General features: G+C 43.4%; 1 protein-coding gene across 1 annotated transcript in view; it reads left to right on the top strand.

The window, feature by feature from the left end:
- zfhx4 (zinc finger homeobox 4) overlaps nt 1-14271 on the top strand; it is an 82693-nt gene extending 68422 nt beyond the window's left edge. The window contains exons 8-12 of the mRNA XM_035142087.2: nt 2053-2186; nt 3421-3621; nt 3752-3872; nt 3960-9383; nt 9871-14271. Of these exons, the coding sequence (XP_034997978.1) occupies nt 2053-2186; nt 3421-3621; nt 3752-3872; nt 3960-9383; nt 9871-11483 (7493 nt within the window). The 3' untranslated portion in view covers nt 11484-14271. The remainder of the gene's footprint in view (nt 1-2052; nt 2187-3420; nt 3622-3751; nt 3873-3959; nt 9384-9870) is intronic.
- Nucleotides 14272-15774: the final 1503 nt, after the last annotated feature.

Below are 15774 nucleotides of genomic sequence, written 5' to 3' on the forward strand. Positions count from 1 at the left end.
TGATTGTATCTTTTGGAACACAATTACATTCCTCAAAATAACTATTATCCACTCACAGGACTTTCCATTTAAAGTTCCTAAGTGTCCACGCAGAGAGCGTTCAGGGTTAACCAAATGTTTTTCACTCTAAAGTGATGATGAAAACACGACTTTGCACTGGAAGGACAGATCTTCAGTTTGCACACACACACAGGCTACACAAATACATTTACATTCAAAATGACAGTAATCAATGGTGATGTGCGGGCTCTCTCCCCCCCGCCGCATTGTAAATGTATTTGCAGTCTCTTGTCCGACAATCGTCTCATCTCTTTTTTTTTGGCGGGGATGTAATTTAGTTGCAAATTGACTGCAGGACGGAGGCAAAAATTGAAAGTTGAAATTAGAAATGGTTATAATAAATACGGGAGGCGGGTGCAGGCTTTGGAAAAGGTCAGGTGATATGATAGGTGCTCGCAGCCTGGACCATTCTGACCAATGGGGTGTCAGCGGCCTGTCATGAAGTACACAATATACACACACATGTGCACACCCACATCCACACAGGCCCTGCAGGGGCCATCGCAGGCAGTGGAAGACGAGATTACCTCGCTTTTCTGAGCTGCAGAGCAATTCTCGGATGTTCTTGGAAATTCACATTGTGACCATGTGTTTTTTTCTTTTTCTGCCCCCCCCCCCTCTCTCGCTCGCTCGCTTTCTTCCTTTCTTCCCTTCCTCGCTCTCTCTTGTCACTTTCCTTGACAGGCCAATATTTCAGGCTCCAGATATAGGGGATTACAAATAAAATAAGTGGAACGCCTACTTAATGCAACAGAATTAAAATGCATGAACGGGCCAGAGGAATTGATATGCGCCCAATACAAACACGAGCCACGAAATAATTTGAAATACAAAATGTTTTTTTTCAACCCCCCTCTCCATGTATCAGTGCTTTGATTTCCCTTTTTTTTCTATTTGTGCATCTAGCGTGAAGCGTTGACTCGCAAGAGTGAGGCTCACATATTGCCTTGAGTGACCAGACAAGGGGAGGGGAGGCAGGAAAGGGGGGGGTGATGGCTTAGGGAGAGAGGGAGGAAGAGAGCAGGGAGGGAGACTTGCTGTTGTTGTGTCTTTGTGTTTGTGTGGGTAAATTGCAGTGGCAGGAGTAAAGCAGAGCCTGCATGGCTTGTATCTTAGGATGAGGCTAATGAAAGATTTATCAGCGGCTGCAGCATTTATACAACCAGAGGCTGATCTCTCCACATTGAGCCCCGCTGTTAACGTCACACACGCTTACACGTGCGCACACAAACAGACACACACACAAGCGCCGTTGCTACTGTACCACCAGCCGTGACCGAGCCCCCGAAAATTTAGCATCTTGTACAGACAGAGGAGTTGTTGAGGCAGCTGGGGAAATGTATATGAACTAATGAAGTGTATAATATTACCATAACATTTAATGTATGTCGTGCTGTGATAATGAGCTTGCCGGAGTTTTCTCCATTTCACATTTCCTCGGGGCAGAAACACATCAGTGTACATGAATGTGAATAACACAGTCCACGCTTGTCTCCGTGCTTATGTTGTCTTGTTGTCAGATCATTTTTCAAATCATCGCCCATGTCCCACTGAATATTAACTTTGTACTCTTGCGATTTACTCTATTATGTGTGCATCAATCGTCTATTGACCATTTTGTGATCTAACATGGCCCCAAAATGTTTAAATGCATTAATTAGATTGGCAGTTTTATTTACTTGGTATATTTTAAATGCTCCTACTCCACTGCATGTGTGATCTATGGGATACTTTACATCAATGTTCTTAATCCAGTCAATTATAATTTTCAAAATGTCATTCTGCTTTTGAGCTCATTCCAAAAAGCTCAATAAAAACACCTCCATTGTACTTTTGCAGCTTCTAAACTGTTCTAAAAAAAGATTTGCTGTAAACATATCTCAGCATACATTACACAAATGCACACACATGTAATAATAACTGTTTAATTCATGAAAGACATACATTTTTAATGCGCCACAATCTCTGTCTGTGTCTCCCTTGACCTGCCAGGAGTGATCGCCATGTCCAAAGAGGTTACCGGACCGAATGCTACGGTGAAACATTCCCTCCCGCCGGATCGACAAATTGAAAGCCCACCAAAGAGGCCAAAGTCTGCTGAGGGGAAGACCTCTGCCAATGAGCAGGTAAAAAGTTTGTGAGAAACCGCCGAGCAAGAATCTCAAAGAGGTTACCGGTCTTGTTCCTAGAAATTCAAAGACGGGTGTGTTCTTGCAGATCCTGAGAGCGTTTGAGGTGCACTGTGGGTAATCATTTCACCTCGCTGGAGAAAATGCACGTAGGTTTTAGTGCTTAGCGCGCGTATATTTCAAGTGGACATCTGGCAATTCATATTCCAAATACATGTTGCAGTCTGATGTTGGATGCACATAAGGCTAATGACTAATGAGGCAAGTTCTTCATAAGCACTAATTAAATCTAACCTTCACCGTGACTGTGGGATGAGCTAATGGGAAGATACTTATGAACTCTAAGAAGCAAAAATGCTAAGCTAAGCATTAAGCAACTGCTGAAGCCAGCTTTCTACACAAGGGTTAAACGCAGCCCAACATTCCCTCCCTGACAGAGCTTTTTAGCATCAAGCACAGTGGGCCAGTCTTTGTGTGCTTAAGTGGAATACCTGCACTTGCCTTAAGCCTCCCTCCCTTTGCTTCTTTCCCCCTTTTGCATCTCTTTAAATTATATGTGTTTTTAAATTAGATTATGAAGTATTAGCTTGTCTGGTTCTGGGCCCTGCGAGGAGGGAGGACTTAGTCATTTCAGAAATGGATTCTATTAAGACAGGTGGTGGGGAGGCAGCTATGTTCAGAGTACTCCCTGTAATGAGGGCAAGGCGTAGCTGGGGAGAGTACACACCTTTGTCATCTGTAATCTCCTGATTAGAAATTCTGGGCAATCGTGTTTTCTGTTAATAAAATTGTATGAGTTGAGACTTAAGTGAATTACATGAAACATGGCTGATCTACATTTTCAGTTTGAAAGTGGGCACGGGGGGGGTTGGGGCGGGGGGTGTGTGGTGGGATGAGGTGAGTGGGCAGTGAACAATAGAAAAGCTCTGTATAGAGCCACTTTGAATTTTGCAAATAATTGTTGATTGTCACCCCAACAGTGCAGGGGAGAGGATTCTTGCATGTCTTCATCAAATCCTTGTTTGTTTTTATAAAGTTATTAAGTTATAAAATTATAAAGTGAGGTCTTGTCATTTCTCTAGTGAGGCAGACAGGGGACAGCAGGCTTTGCTAATAACAGTGCAGAACAAGATAGAGAACTACTAAGGAAAAATCATTCCTGCTCTTAAACTAATTTTTAGATTTGTTTTCTTGAAAATCATTTCATAATATCTCCACTCTCTTATTTTAGGTTCAGCAGTGTCCGTATTGCAACTACAGCAGTAAAGACGCCAACCGTATGCAGCTCCATGTGATGTCCCAGCATTCCATGCAGCCAGTTATCCGCTGCCCTCTGTGCCAGGATGTCCTGAGCAACAAGATTCACCTGCAGCTGCATCTCACACACCTTCACAGTGTGGCTCCTGACTGCGTAGAAAAACTTATTATGACGGTATGTGGTAATAATGATTATTATTAAGATATTTTACGTGTGTTCGGTTTTTACAATAAGTGTTTTGTATCCTGGTGGGGACTTCAGCTAAATTGATATAATAATAAAGAAATTGTTTTGGTCTTGATAGGTCGTTGGACCTGACACAGCAGCACCAAATAATGTTATGCATCCCCAAACTGGACAAGACAAAGGTCTATCTCTGATGGATTCCTCTACCTCCCTGACTGATGGGTGTGGAAAATCTCAAGGTGAGCAGAGTATGATACTTTGTCATGTATCAGGAAAAAAGTCAACAATACAGAGCATTGTACTTCAAATTGTATTTCTACTTTTAGGAAACATCGCAAAGGATGAGCTGACCAGTCAAGAAAAGAATGAATTGGACCCTCAGGGTGAGGAAGTCAAGCCCCCAAAGGAGGCCTCAGAGGCCCCAGACTGGAAGAGAGCCAGTGGGTTAGGACATGATAGCAAGTCCCCTGATACCCTTCAAGACCATCTCAGTGAGCTCCAAAGACTCCAGCAGCAACAACAGCAGCTCTCGGTATCTGATCGTCATGTCTACAAGTATCGTTGCAACCACTGCAGCCTGGCCTTCAAGACAATGCAGAAGCTTCAGATACATTCCCAGTACCATGCCATCAGAGCAGCCACTATGTGCAGCCTTTGCCAGCGCAGCTTCAGGACATTCCTGGCCCTCAGGAAGCATTTGGAGAATGGACATCCTGAACTTAGTGAAGCTGAAGTGCAGCAACTAATAGGAAATCTCCCAACGAATGGAGATATCACTGAGAGTGAGGCCAGGGCCTTAGAGGAAGCTCAGGCCTTTGAACATGACTTGGACAAAGATGATGACATTGACCAGGAAGAGAAGCCCAGTCCTACGGGAAGTGACAGTAGCTCTCTGCTTGATGACATGGGAGCAGAACCTAAGCGGACCTTACCATTTAGAAAAGGGCCCAACTTTACAATGGAGAAATTTTTGGACCCCTCTCGTCCTTACAAGTGCACAGTATGTAAGGAGTCCTTTACCCAAAAGAACATCTTACTAGTCCACTATAATTCAGTTTCCCATCTGCATAAGTTGAAGAAAGTCCTTCAAGAAGCATCAAGTCCTGTCCCACCGGAGACAAGCAACAGCACTGATAACAAACCATTTAAATGCAATATTTGTAATGTTGCCTATAGCCAAAGTTCAACACTTGAAATTCATATGAGGTCAGTACTCCACCAGACCAAAGCAAGAACAGCCAAAACTGAAATGAGCAGCAGCAGCAGCATCTCTGGTACTAGTGGTCCAGTCCCTGCAAAGAGTCCAGCACCAAGCACACAAGGAAATGGCAGCAACTCAGATGCTGCTAGAAGTGGTACACCCTCTGCTAACAAAGAAAACACTGCGGATCCCAAAGAAGCTAACAGCAGCAACAGTAATAAACAAATAACTACTGACCATATTTCCGCACAGGCAAGTCACCAGTCAGCGCAGGCCTCAGCCCAACTGCAACTGCAGCTTCAGCATGAGCTCCAGCAACAAGCTGCTTTCTTCCAGCCTCAGTTTCTTAATCCAGCTTTTTTCCCCCATTTTCCAATGACCCCAGAAGCACTTCTACAATTTCAACAACCACAGTTTCTTTTCCCCTTCTACATCCCAGGAGCGGAATTCAACATGAGCCCAGAACTTGCGCTGCACTCAGCAGCAGCTTTTGGAATGCCTGGCCTTACTGGATCATTCCTAGAGGACCTGAAGCAGCAGATGCAACAGCAGCACCAGCTGCAGCAGGCTCAGGCACAGCAGCAGGCTCAGCAGCAGCAGCAGCAGCAGCAGCAGCAGCAGCAGCAGCAGCAAGCCTCTCAGAAACAGTCTGAAATGCATCGACATAAAAACCATCAACTGCAGAACCACAAACCCAAAATGGAGTCCAGCACTGTTTCAATTTCAGAAATTCAAATGTCAAGAGAGGCAGAGGACCACTTAGAAAAACAAGAAAACAGAGCAAAACTGGAAAATGGAGGCGATTCATTAGGTGATGTTGGAAAAGACAACAAAGATTATAAAAGGTCAAAGTTCTCAGAGCCAATGATTCCCCCTCCACGTATTGTGTCAGGAGCAAGGGGCAATGCAGCCAAAGCACTTCTAGAGAACTTTGGATTTGAGTTAGTCATCCAGTACAATGAAAACAGACAAAGAAACCAAAGGAAAAACAAAGAAGGAGGTGAAAATGCAGAAATGAACAATGATAAGCTTGAGTGTGGAATGTGTGGAAAGCTCTTCTCCAATATGCTTATTCTCAAAAGTCACCAGGAACATGTGCACAGTCAATTTTTCCCATATGTGGAGCTTGAAAAGTTTGCCCAGCAGTACAGAGAGGCTTATGACAAACTCTATCCAATAAACCCTGCTTCACCTGAGACTCCACCACCGCCGCCTCCACCGCCTCCTCCTCCTCCGCCCCCTCCTGCTCCAGCCCCAGTGACAGCTCCACAGCCTCCATCTACATCAATGACCAAGCCCCAAACCCCAGTACCTTCACCGGCTCCTGTTTCCCACCAGACCCAGCACCAACCCTCTCACCAGGCACCACCATCCCAGCCACCACCCCCTCCTCCAACACCCTCTGCCCCACCTGCACCACCCCAAGTACAGCTTCCCGTTTCCTTGGATATGCCCCTTTTCTCACCTCTAATGATGCAGTCTGTCCAGCACCCAGGCCTGCCCCATCAGCTGACCCTCCAAATGCCCTCAATGGACTGTCTTTCCTCTGACCTTACACAGCTTTGCCAGCAACAATTGGGTCTTGATCCAAACTTTCTCCGTCAGTCTCAGTTTAAGAGGCCCCGCACTCGTATTACTGATGACCAGCTTAAGATCTTGCGTGCCAACTTTGACATCAACAATTCTCCTAATGAAGAGCAAATCCAGGAGATGTCAGAGAAATCTGGCTTGCCCCAAAAAGTCATAAAGCACTGGTTCCGTAACACCCTTTTTAAAGAAAGACAGAGGAGTAAAGACTCTCCCTACAATTTTAGTATTCCTCCCATTACTACATTGGAAGATATTCGAATGGAGCCCCCGCTCAGTGCCCACGAATATTACAGAACAGAGTCATCCCTCAACAAGAGGTCCTCTAGGACCAGATTCACTGATTACCAGTTGAGGGTACTTCAGGATTTCTTTGACACTAATGCCTATCCAAAGGATGATGAGATTGAGCAGCTCTCCACCGTGCTCAACCTACCATCCAGAGTCATTGTAGTGTGGTTCCAGAATGCCCGCCAGAAAGCTCGCAAGAGCTATGAGAACCAGGCAGATTCTAAAGATAATGAGAAAAAAGAGCTGACGAATGAGCGATACATCAGAACCAGTAACATGCAGTACCAGTGCAAAAAGTGCAACATAGTGTTCCCACGCATCTTTGACCTTATCACTCACCAGAAGAAACTGTGTTATAAAGATGAAGATGAAGAAGGCTATGAGGACCAGTCTTTTGAGGAATACACAGATTGTATTGAGCAAGGTCCAGTTAGGATTACCCAAGGACCTTTAGAGCCACCTAAACAGTCCCAAACAGGAACTGCCACCAGTTCTGGCTCAAGCTCCCCTGTGATGGCCTCTCCTCGTGCCAGTTTGGGGAAAATGTCCCCTAAGCCAGACATTGGCCCTGAACCTGAACCTAAACAAACTGAGACTGCCCAGTCACCAGTGATCAAGTCACTACCAGAGCCCAGACCATCTAAGGCTTCCACTCCTCAGCCACCTCCTCAGAAAGCTCCCCAGCCACAAATATCAAGACCCCATTCCCAGCCCCAGGCAGCAGCAGTGCCCTCAAGTCCACTGTCTCTGGCCCTTTCCTCACTCACAAACAGTCTACCCCACCAAATGCTTCAGTACCAGTGTGACCAGTGCAAGATTGCATTCCCCACTGTTGAGCTATGGCAAGAGCACCAGCACATGCATTTCTTGGCTGCCCAAAACCAATTCCTTCATTCTCAGTTCCTTGAAAGACCCATTGATATGCCCTATATGATTTTTGATCCCAACAACCCCCTAATGGCTAGTCAGCTGTTATCTGGAGGCCTTTCCCAAATCCCATCTCAGGGTAGCTCTGGTTTGGCCTCTGCAACAGGCTCTGGATCACTGAAAAGGAAACTGGATGACAAAGACGAAAGTGGTAATGACAAAGATGGAGGAAATAGTAGTGAAGAGCAACACAGAGATAAACGTTTGAGAACCACCATTACACCAGAACAACTGGAGATTCTCTATGACAAATACCTACTTGACTCTAACCCAACAAGGAAGATGTTGGACCATATTGCACGAGAGGTTGGCTTGAAAAAGAGAGTTGTGCAAGTTTGGTTCCAAAACACACGTGCAAGAGAGAGAAAGGGGCAGTTTAGAGCTATTGGGCCCTCCCAGTCCCACAAGAAGTGTCCCTTCTGCAGAGCACTGTTTAAGGCTAAATCTGCTCTAGATAGTCACATAAGATCCAGACACTGGCACGAGGCTAAGCAGGCAGGCTTTAGCTTGCCACCAAGCCCAATGATGAATCAAGACAATGAAAGAGGAGAAAGCCCAAATAAATATAATTTCTTTGACTTCTCACAGCTGCCTACCAAGACGGAGCCAAATGAGTATGAGCTGCCTGCTGCATCCTCAACTCCACTCAAACCATCTGAAGCCCAGTTAAAAAACTTCTTAAGCCCTTCATCCTTAAAAGCTGAAATCTGCGATGAAACTGAAGGGCCTAATATTAATTCAGCAGAAGCTTCAACTTATGATCTCATTAAGATGGACTTTGATGAGACATCATCAATTAATACAGCCATAAGTGATGCTACAACTGGAGACGAGGGTAATAACAATGAGATTGAGAGCCTCACTGCCAATGGAGGAGACAAGCTGAGTGACACCAAGAGTTGCTTGGGGTCAAATTCAGATGCTGGCAATGAAAGGTTCCAATTCAGTATGGTTAGCCCTTCCCTGAGCTATTCTGAAAGAGACTGCGACTCTTATTATAGCTACAGGGATTATGAAATGGATGAAAGCAATGACAGGAGTGAGTCATCAAGCCTAGCTGATCCCAGTTCCCCCAGTCCGTTTGGGACAGGTAACCCTTTCAGCAAGTCTGGCAAAGGCAGCAATTCTGGGGACAGGCCTGGCCACAAACGCTTCAGAACTCAGATGAGTAACCTGCAACTTAAAGTCCTGAAGGCCTGTTTTAGTGACTACCGAACTCCCACAATGCAAGAGTGCGAGATGCTGGGCAATGAGATTGGACTCCCCAAGCGTGTTGTCCAGGTGTGGTTCCAGAATGCCCGTGCTAAAGAAAAGAAGTTCAAGATTAACATTGGAAAGCCATTCATGATAAGTCAAGGCTCACCGGAGGGGCCCAGGCCTGAGTGTACCTTGTGTTGTATAAAGTACACTGCCCGGATGTCTGTCCGAGACCACATTTTCTCCAGACAGCACATCGCCAAAGTGCAAGAAACCCTGGGAAACCAGGTGGATAGAGAAAAGGACTACCTAGCACCAACCACTGTTCGTCAGCTGATGGCCCAGCAAGAGATGGACCGGATGAAGAAAGTTGGTGATGTACTTGGCCTGCCTGGCCAGCAGCAACTGACTTCGTTGGACAACAATAATGCACTTCATGGCCTCAGTCTACCCTCAGGCTACCCAGGGTTATCTGGCCTACCACCCGTGCTACTTCCTGGGGTCAATGGGCCATCATCACTTCCTGTTTTCCCACCCAACACACCTGGTGAGTTAGTATGACGAACAGAAAAAAAATATTAAATAGACTACAAGCTTTATGAACTGAGCTTTATCATGCACTATTTTATTCTACTGTACTACTGTTTATTCTGTATCACAGTGGTGTTTGTCAAAAAGTCTTATTTTTTAAAATATTTTAAAATGAAAAACGGTGGGACTTAGTGCATGCATATTGTCAGCATCAGAGTTGACCTGCTAATTGATAATTCAGAGATTTTTTTTTTTACAACAAATGTATCTATATCATAACTTTTGTTCATGTTTGTTTTTCCCCTTATTGTAGGTTTGGTATATTTATATTGTAATATATTGGCAGATTGAAATTATCATAAAGCGCATGGGAACAGTTTTGATCCATAACAAAATCTTAATGAGCCAGTGACAAATTTAACAACTTTATCTTAAACAATTTCCATTGGGATTGATTATTCAAATATTGAACATTTCCATATTTATATACCACTGTATTTCAGCTTTAGCGTCTCCCGGTGCTGGCATGCTTGGGTTCCCTACACCAGCCACCCCCTCTCCTGCCATGTCTCTCAGCACTACCCCAACCAAGACTCTTCTGCAGACTCCTCCTCCTCCTCCACCTCCTCCTCCTCCTCCTGTTCCCTCCACACCTTTGGCAGCAGCAAATCATACAGAGCAGCAAGGCAAAGACACAGAGAGAGACCGCAGCAAGAAATCAGGAGACAAGTCACTGCAGATGAAGGTGAAGGAACAAGAGAACGAGAGCGGCTCACGCCCTGAGACCCCCAGCATGGCTAAGAAAAGGGAGAAACAACGTTCTGCTCCAGGGAAACCAGGAAATGAGACTGCATTGGACGCGACACAGCTTCAGGCACTTCAGAATGCTCTTGCGGCAAGTGATCCCACCTCTTTCTTGGGGGGGCAGTTCCTGCCCTATTTTCTCCCTGGATTTCCCAACTGCTTCTCTCCCCAGCTTACTAGAGGGGTCCAAACAGGGGGGTACTTCCCACCACTGTGTGGAATGGAAAACCTGTTTCCATATGGCCCGGCAGCAGTCCCACAAGCTGCCATGGCAACTGGTCTCTCCCAGACCGCTCTCCTGCAGCAGTACCAGCAGTACCAGCAGTCCCTTCAGGATTCACTGCAGAAGCAACAACAGCAGCAGCAGAAACAACTAGAGCAACAGCAGAAACAGCAGAAGAAGCAGCAGCAGCAGCAGCAGCAGCAGCAGCAGCAGCAACAACAGCAGCAGCAACAGAAACCACCCCCTGTGAAGACACCCCAGAGCATACAGAGCACCACCACTAACTCTTTCAAACCAAAAGATGCTATAGATGCTAAGGATGAAACCAACAAAGGCTCTTCAAAAGAAAGCACAAAAGAAGATCCCAAAACAGATACCAAAAGTACCATGGATTTTCCAGACGCTTTTATTGTACCGTCCGTCAAGCATGAGTTTATATGCAGGAAGTGCCAGATGATTTTTGCTGATGAAGATTCAGTGGTGCGTCATCAGAAGTCCTTCTGTTACTTCGGACATCCTTTTACTGACCCGCAAGAGACAGTGCTTCGAAAGGCAGTGAGCAACTACACTTGTGTTGCCTGCAATGTGGTTGTTAACGGGAATGAAGCACTTGGCCAACATCTTCAGTCGAGCTTGCACAAAGAGAAAACAATCAAACAAGCAATGAGAAATGCCAAAGAGCATACTAGATTATTACCTCACTCTGTCTGCTCCCCTACTCCTAACACCACATCTACCTCGCAGTCTGCAGCTTCTTCTAATAACACCTTTCCTCATCTCTCTCGCTTGTCCATGAAGTCCTGGCCAAATGTCCTGTTCCAGGCCAACACAGCCCGGAAAGCTGCTTCCTCCTCCCCGTCTGCCTCTCCTCCTCCCCCCCTCTCCTCACCTTCAACGGTTACCTCAACTTCCTGCAGCACCTCAGGGGTTCCAACCTCACTACCCACCGAGAGTTGTTCAGATGAGTCTGACAATGAGCTAAGCCAGAAGCTGGATGATTTAGAGAACGCGTTGGAAGTCAAGGCTAAGCCGGCCTCTGGCCTAGACGCGAGCTTCAGTAGTATCAGAATGGATATGTTCAGTGTGTAGGAGTGACAAAAGGATCCCTTGCTTAAAGAAAAAAATAAGACTTTTTAAAACTGCAGTTCCAAAGTCTCTCTTAACCCAAAAAATTACAGTACCAAATGATTGACTCAGGATTGTTTTTCCCATATTGATATGCTGGCAAGATATTGATTGATTTTTGTTATGGACAGAACTGTTGCAGATGCTTGACTGAGCTTATATTGTATACAAAAACAAGGAGTAGGAAAAAATCCCACAGGCTCCCTTGGGGAGCTTGTTTCAAGCCAAAAACTCTCACGATAGCAAATTGCACCTCAGCTGGATTGTTTTCCAAATGCTAGCATGTACTGTATGGGATGACGATCCAGAACCCTCAAAGAGAATCTCTCTTAGTTTAGATAGGTGTAATTCAGTAGCTTTAAATTCTCAGGTCAGAACATAACATTTCTCATTTGTTAAAGCAGCAACAAGCCTGGGTACACTTGGCTTATAACCAAAACATGTCAAGCTTTATCGGACGCATTTCCTTGATGTGTATAGAGTACCAAGAGACAATATTACTGTTACAATGGACGATGTGCATATCCTTTTAGTTTTGCCCTACAAAGACAGTATGGTTTTGCCACTGAGGGAATATAGAATGGTGAAGTAAATGTGTATGATGCCCCTGTGTTTGCCAGTTTGTATTTCAACAAGCTGTATCTATTTCCCGCCCCATTTTTTCCTTTTTTTCTTGTAGTATATACTAATCTGTGCCAACTCTTACCTTCTCACTTTACCTCTGCTCACACCCTTTTCTGAAGAGGTAATAACTCTAGTTTTGATAGACTCTCTCGGATTATGTGAATATAACATTTTTCATTTGTGAATTGCTGTACTGTTACGGTACCTGCTTGTGTCTGGACTATAGTGCACTTACTTTGTTTTTGTTTGACTTTTTATTATTTGAGTAGGCCATTTGTTAATTTAATAGATTTTTTTTCCATTTGTATGTATGTATGTTTGTATTTTAATTATTATTTGTGTCTATTGCAGCAGCATATTGGTCCATATTTGTTACAGGATTGATGCCTAACAATCTAGAGACCTATTTAATAATTGGTGCATCCATGAAAGCAGTACTGTATACTTGAAACTGTTAAGGTACAAGTTGGTCACAATGTTAAAAAAAGGTATGAACATTTACGTTTGAAAATATGCTGCTTTAAAAGGGGGACAACAGCATTTGTGTTGTATATTAAAAAACCTTTTCCTGTACTTGTAGGACTTAAAACAGTGTTACACGTATACACAGACATTTATCGCATAGGTTGACGTCCTCCCATCGATTCTCTGGGCACTTCTGATGATCTACAGTTAAAGTCAACATTTTCATTTTTCCACATTTAGTGATTTCAACATTGCAAAGTATTACCTTACAAAGTTTGCTGCTACTGTGTAATGTTATTTTGCTTGCCATACATTCTCTCAACTTTCTACCAGACAAGATACTGATCCATTAATTGCTTTGCTTTGCTACCTTTTATTATTTTATGTTATTTTGTTATTTTGCTGTGGAACTAAGAATGTGAAAGCTGTCAAAGGGTGTTCAATTTTTTACGAATCACTTTCTAGTTTGGTAATTGAAACCAATGTGATTCATTCCAAAGTAACAGAAGGCTATTTGTATGAAAGAAAAAGGCTTGTGAACAAAGAAAGCTAAGCTGTTGTACATATTCGTAGTTGGCTGTGCATGGTACAAATTTATTAATATGAAGAAATGCAAAAATGTATTGCTTTTGGTATTTCCTATTCTGAGATGAGCAAGTAGCATGTAATGCAACTGTTTGACAGGTTAAATCAAATCATGCTTAGTTATTGTTTCAAACAATGAAATCAAGTAACATTTCCTTTTATGTTTTATTATTGTAAAGGTGTTTTTTTCAAAGTTTTAAAGCAAAATGTCAGACTTTAATTTTCTGCGTGAGCTTTTTAAATGTCATTTTTTGGATTTTTAGTATTTTAACATTTACTTTAATCCTGAAGACACTTTTCGATTGTGTTTCATAAGAGACATCCTGGCCTCCCAAGGTGCAATTCTGCCATTGTACAAACATGAGCGACTGTCCGGATTCCAAAGGCTTTCACAACTCTGGCTTTTTGCCTTTCCCCACTCTGTGGCTCAGCATTAAAAGACTGAACTGTCAGCTAGCATCATGTGCTAAGATGTTAGCCTCAGACAGGACGCTTTCCACACCAAGGACTGGTAAAAGCTAACAAACCAACAAAAAGGATGGTCCAACAATATAACTGTACATAGATATTGCAACTGCACAGCAGCCAAAAAGAAAAAAAAAAAGAACTTTTTAAAAACAAACGGATGGATTGTGTCATGTTTATGGGGACAGCCTTCAAAAGGTTGAAATTGGAATTGTTCTTCTGGATGTCAAAGGGATTTTCATGGCGCAATCATATCCTACACAATATGTACTCTTCAACATCTGGGTTACATAGGAAATGCACCCTGAGGTTTTAATAAGAAGAAGCCCCTATGGCTAAAACTTTAAATAAACTAAACCAAAAATGTTATTGATGTTTTATATATAGAGAGTAGTCGCATTAGTTTTTGTTACTGTACTGTTTGAGGTCTCAACTGTACCGTATCACGGTAATAACATGGTTTTGAAACCGTTTTTTTATTTTGTCACAGACCTGTTGTCATAGTTGAAATGACGTTTATTGTAGATGGTATTTGAACAACTTCTGGAAATAGTTCATCAAGTATGTTTGTTGCTCATTGTTGTGATACATTAAAAACTGTATCTGCAAACCAGCCTGGTCCCATCAAATATTCTTTATTTCATTTTCAGTTGGTTCCACACACCTCATTCATGACATTTTGCAACACAAAAAAAAAAAAGAATTGCATTTGGCTGCCGATCACGTCTGGCAATGCTTAAAATGTCCATTTCCATAAATGTTCTCTTTATCTCATTATGCTTATTGTCGTTTAGTTACAGTATATTGTTTGGTTAGCCATTTAAAATTCAAACAGTTTACATTTATATTACAATTTTAATATAAGTTTGTGAAGCTTTTATACATGATAACTTTTCAAAGCAGCTCTAGATGAGAGCAACATTTTAGATCGAAGCTGACAATCAAACATTTCAAAACAAGTTTTTGTTTTATGTTATTACATTTTGGATAAAGGAAAATGTTATGTATCGTGTCAACATCCCTTCAATAATTGTCATGTCAGTCACAGACTAAAATTCTAAATCACAAAATGGGTATTTCCCATCATTATGCTTTTTGTGGTAATCTGACTCTAAGCAGATGCAGGGATTAGGTTTTGAAGTGTCTGCTAATCTGGATCTGATCAGGTGCCACTCTGCAGCGCTGCCATCATCGGGGGAAACATCCACAATAACAAATCAAAAGCATAGATAAACAAGTGTATGCTCACGTGGGAGGGCAAAGAACATCTGCTGTTCCCTACAACTCCACTAGTGGATCTTCTTGTCATTGTACGGCCCGCGCTGATGATGTTGAACAGAGTGAATATCACTTACTGAAGCAAAGCATCGCGAGGCCAAAGCATTTTTTTGCATAAATTTCCCAGTCGATAAATAGATAAATAAGAAATTGTGTTTTGTTGTGCCGATTATAAACCGCCTTTATTCTTGAGAAGCAGAATTGACACCAAGTCGAGACGGCAGGGTGACTTTTAAAAGCTGAGGTCGACAGATGCTGTCACATTAAAAATTGCACCTCAGGAAGACCTCAACACAATACATCACGCCCTGCCAGCGCGACGCGTCCGCCACCGGTGTCAGGGTCACGGAGAAAGCCGACATTCGCAAGTCGTTAAATCCACCTAATGAAATTTCACAAGGACATCAAAAAATGAAGGGGAAGATGAGGATCTTTTCACTCGGGCACAGTCGGCTGTGGCCTTTATTGTTTCGCTCAAACACTGAAACAGCCGCAACATGTAAAAGCTTCAAAAACAGCTTCTTTTCTGCCCCCCACCCCCACCCCCCACCTACCTCCTTCTGACTTCACCCTCGCCCTTGACTAATGCGCTGCTGAATGGTCCTTTCCCGTTGCTCACCCTTAAAGTGCAGCCGCTTGCCGAGACAGGCCCCCATACTATGGAATTGAATTGTGTTTGACCTTTGTGGAGTAAAATGGCTGAAGGCCTTTCATTTTTCTGGCCTTCTCTGTGCCTAGAGGAAGGACCTCTTTACACTGCGTGTTCACTGTGGTCTGTCCGTTATTCAATGGGTGAATGAACTATGCACAGTGAATACGCACAATATTTGTTTATTGT

The sequence above is a fragment of the Hippoglossus stenolepis genome, chromosome 19 (genome assembly GCF_022539355.2).
Source record: "Hippoglossus stenolepis isolate QCI-W04-F060 chromosome 19, HSTE1.2, whole genome shotgun sequence".
NCBI lineage: Eukaryota > Metazoa > Chordata > Actinopteri > Pleuronectiformes > Pleuronectidae > Hippoglossus > Hippoglossus stenolepis.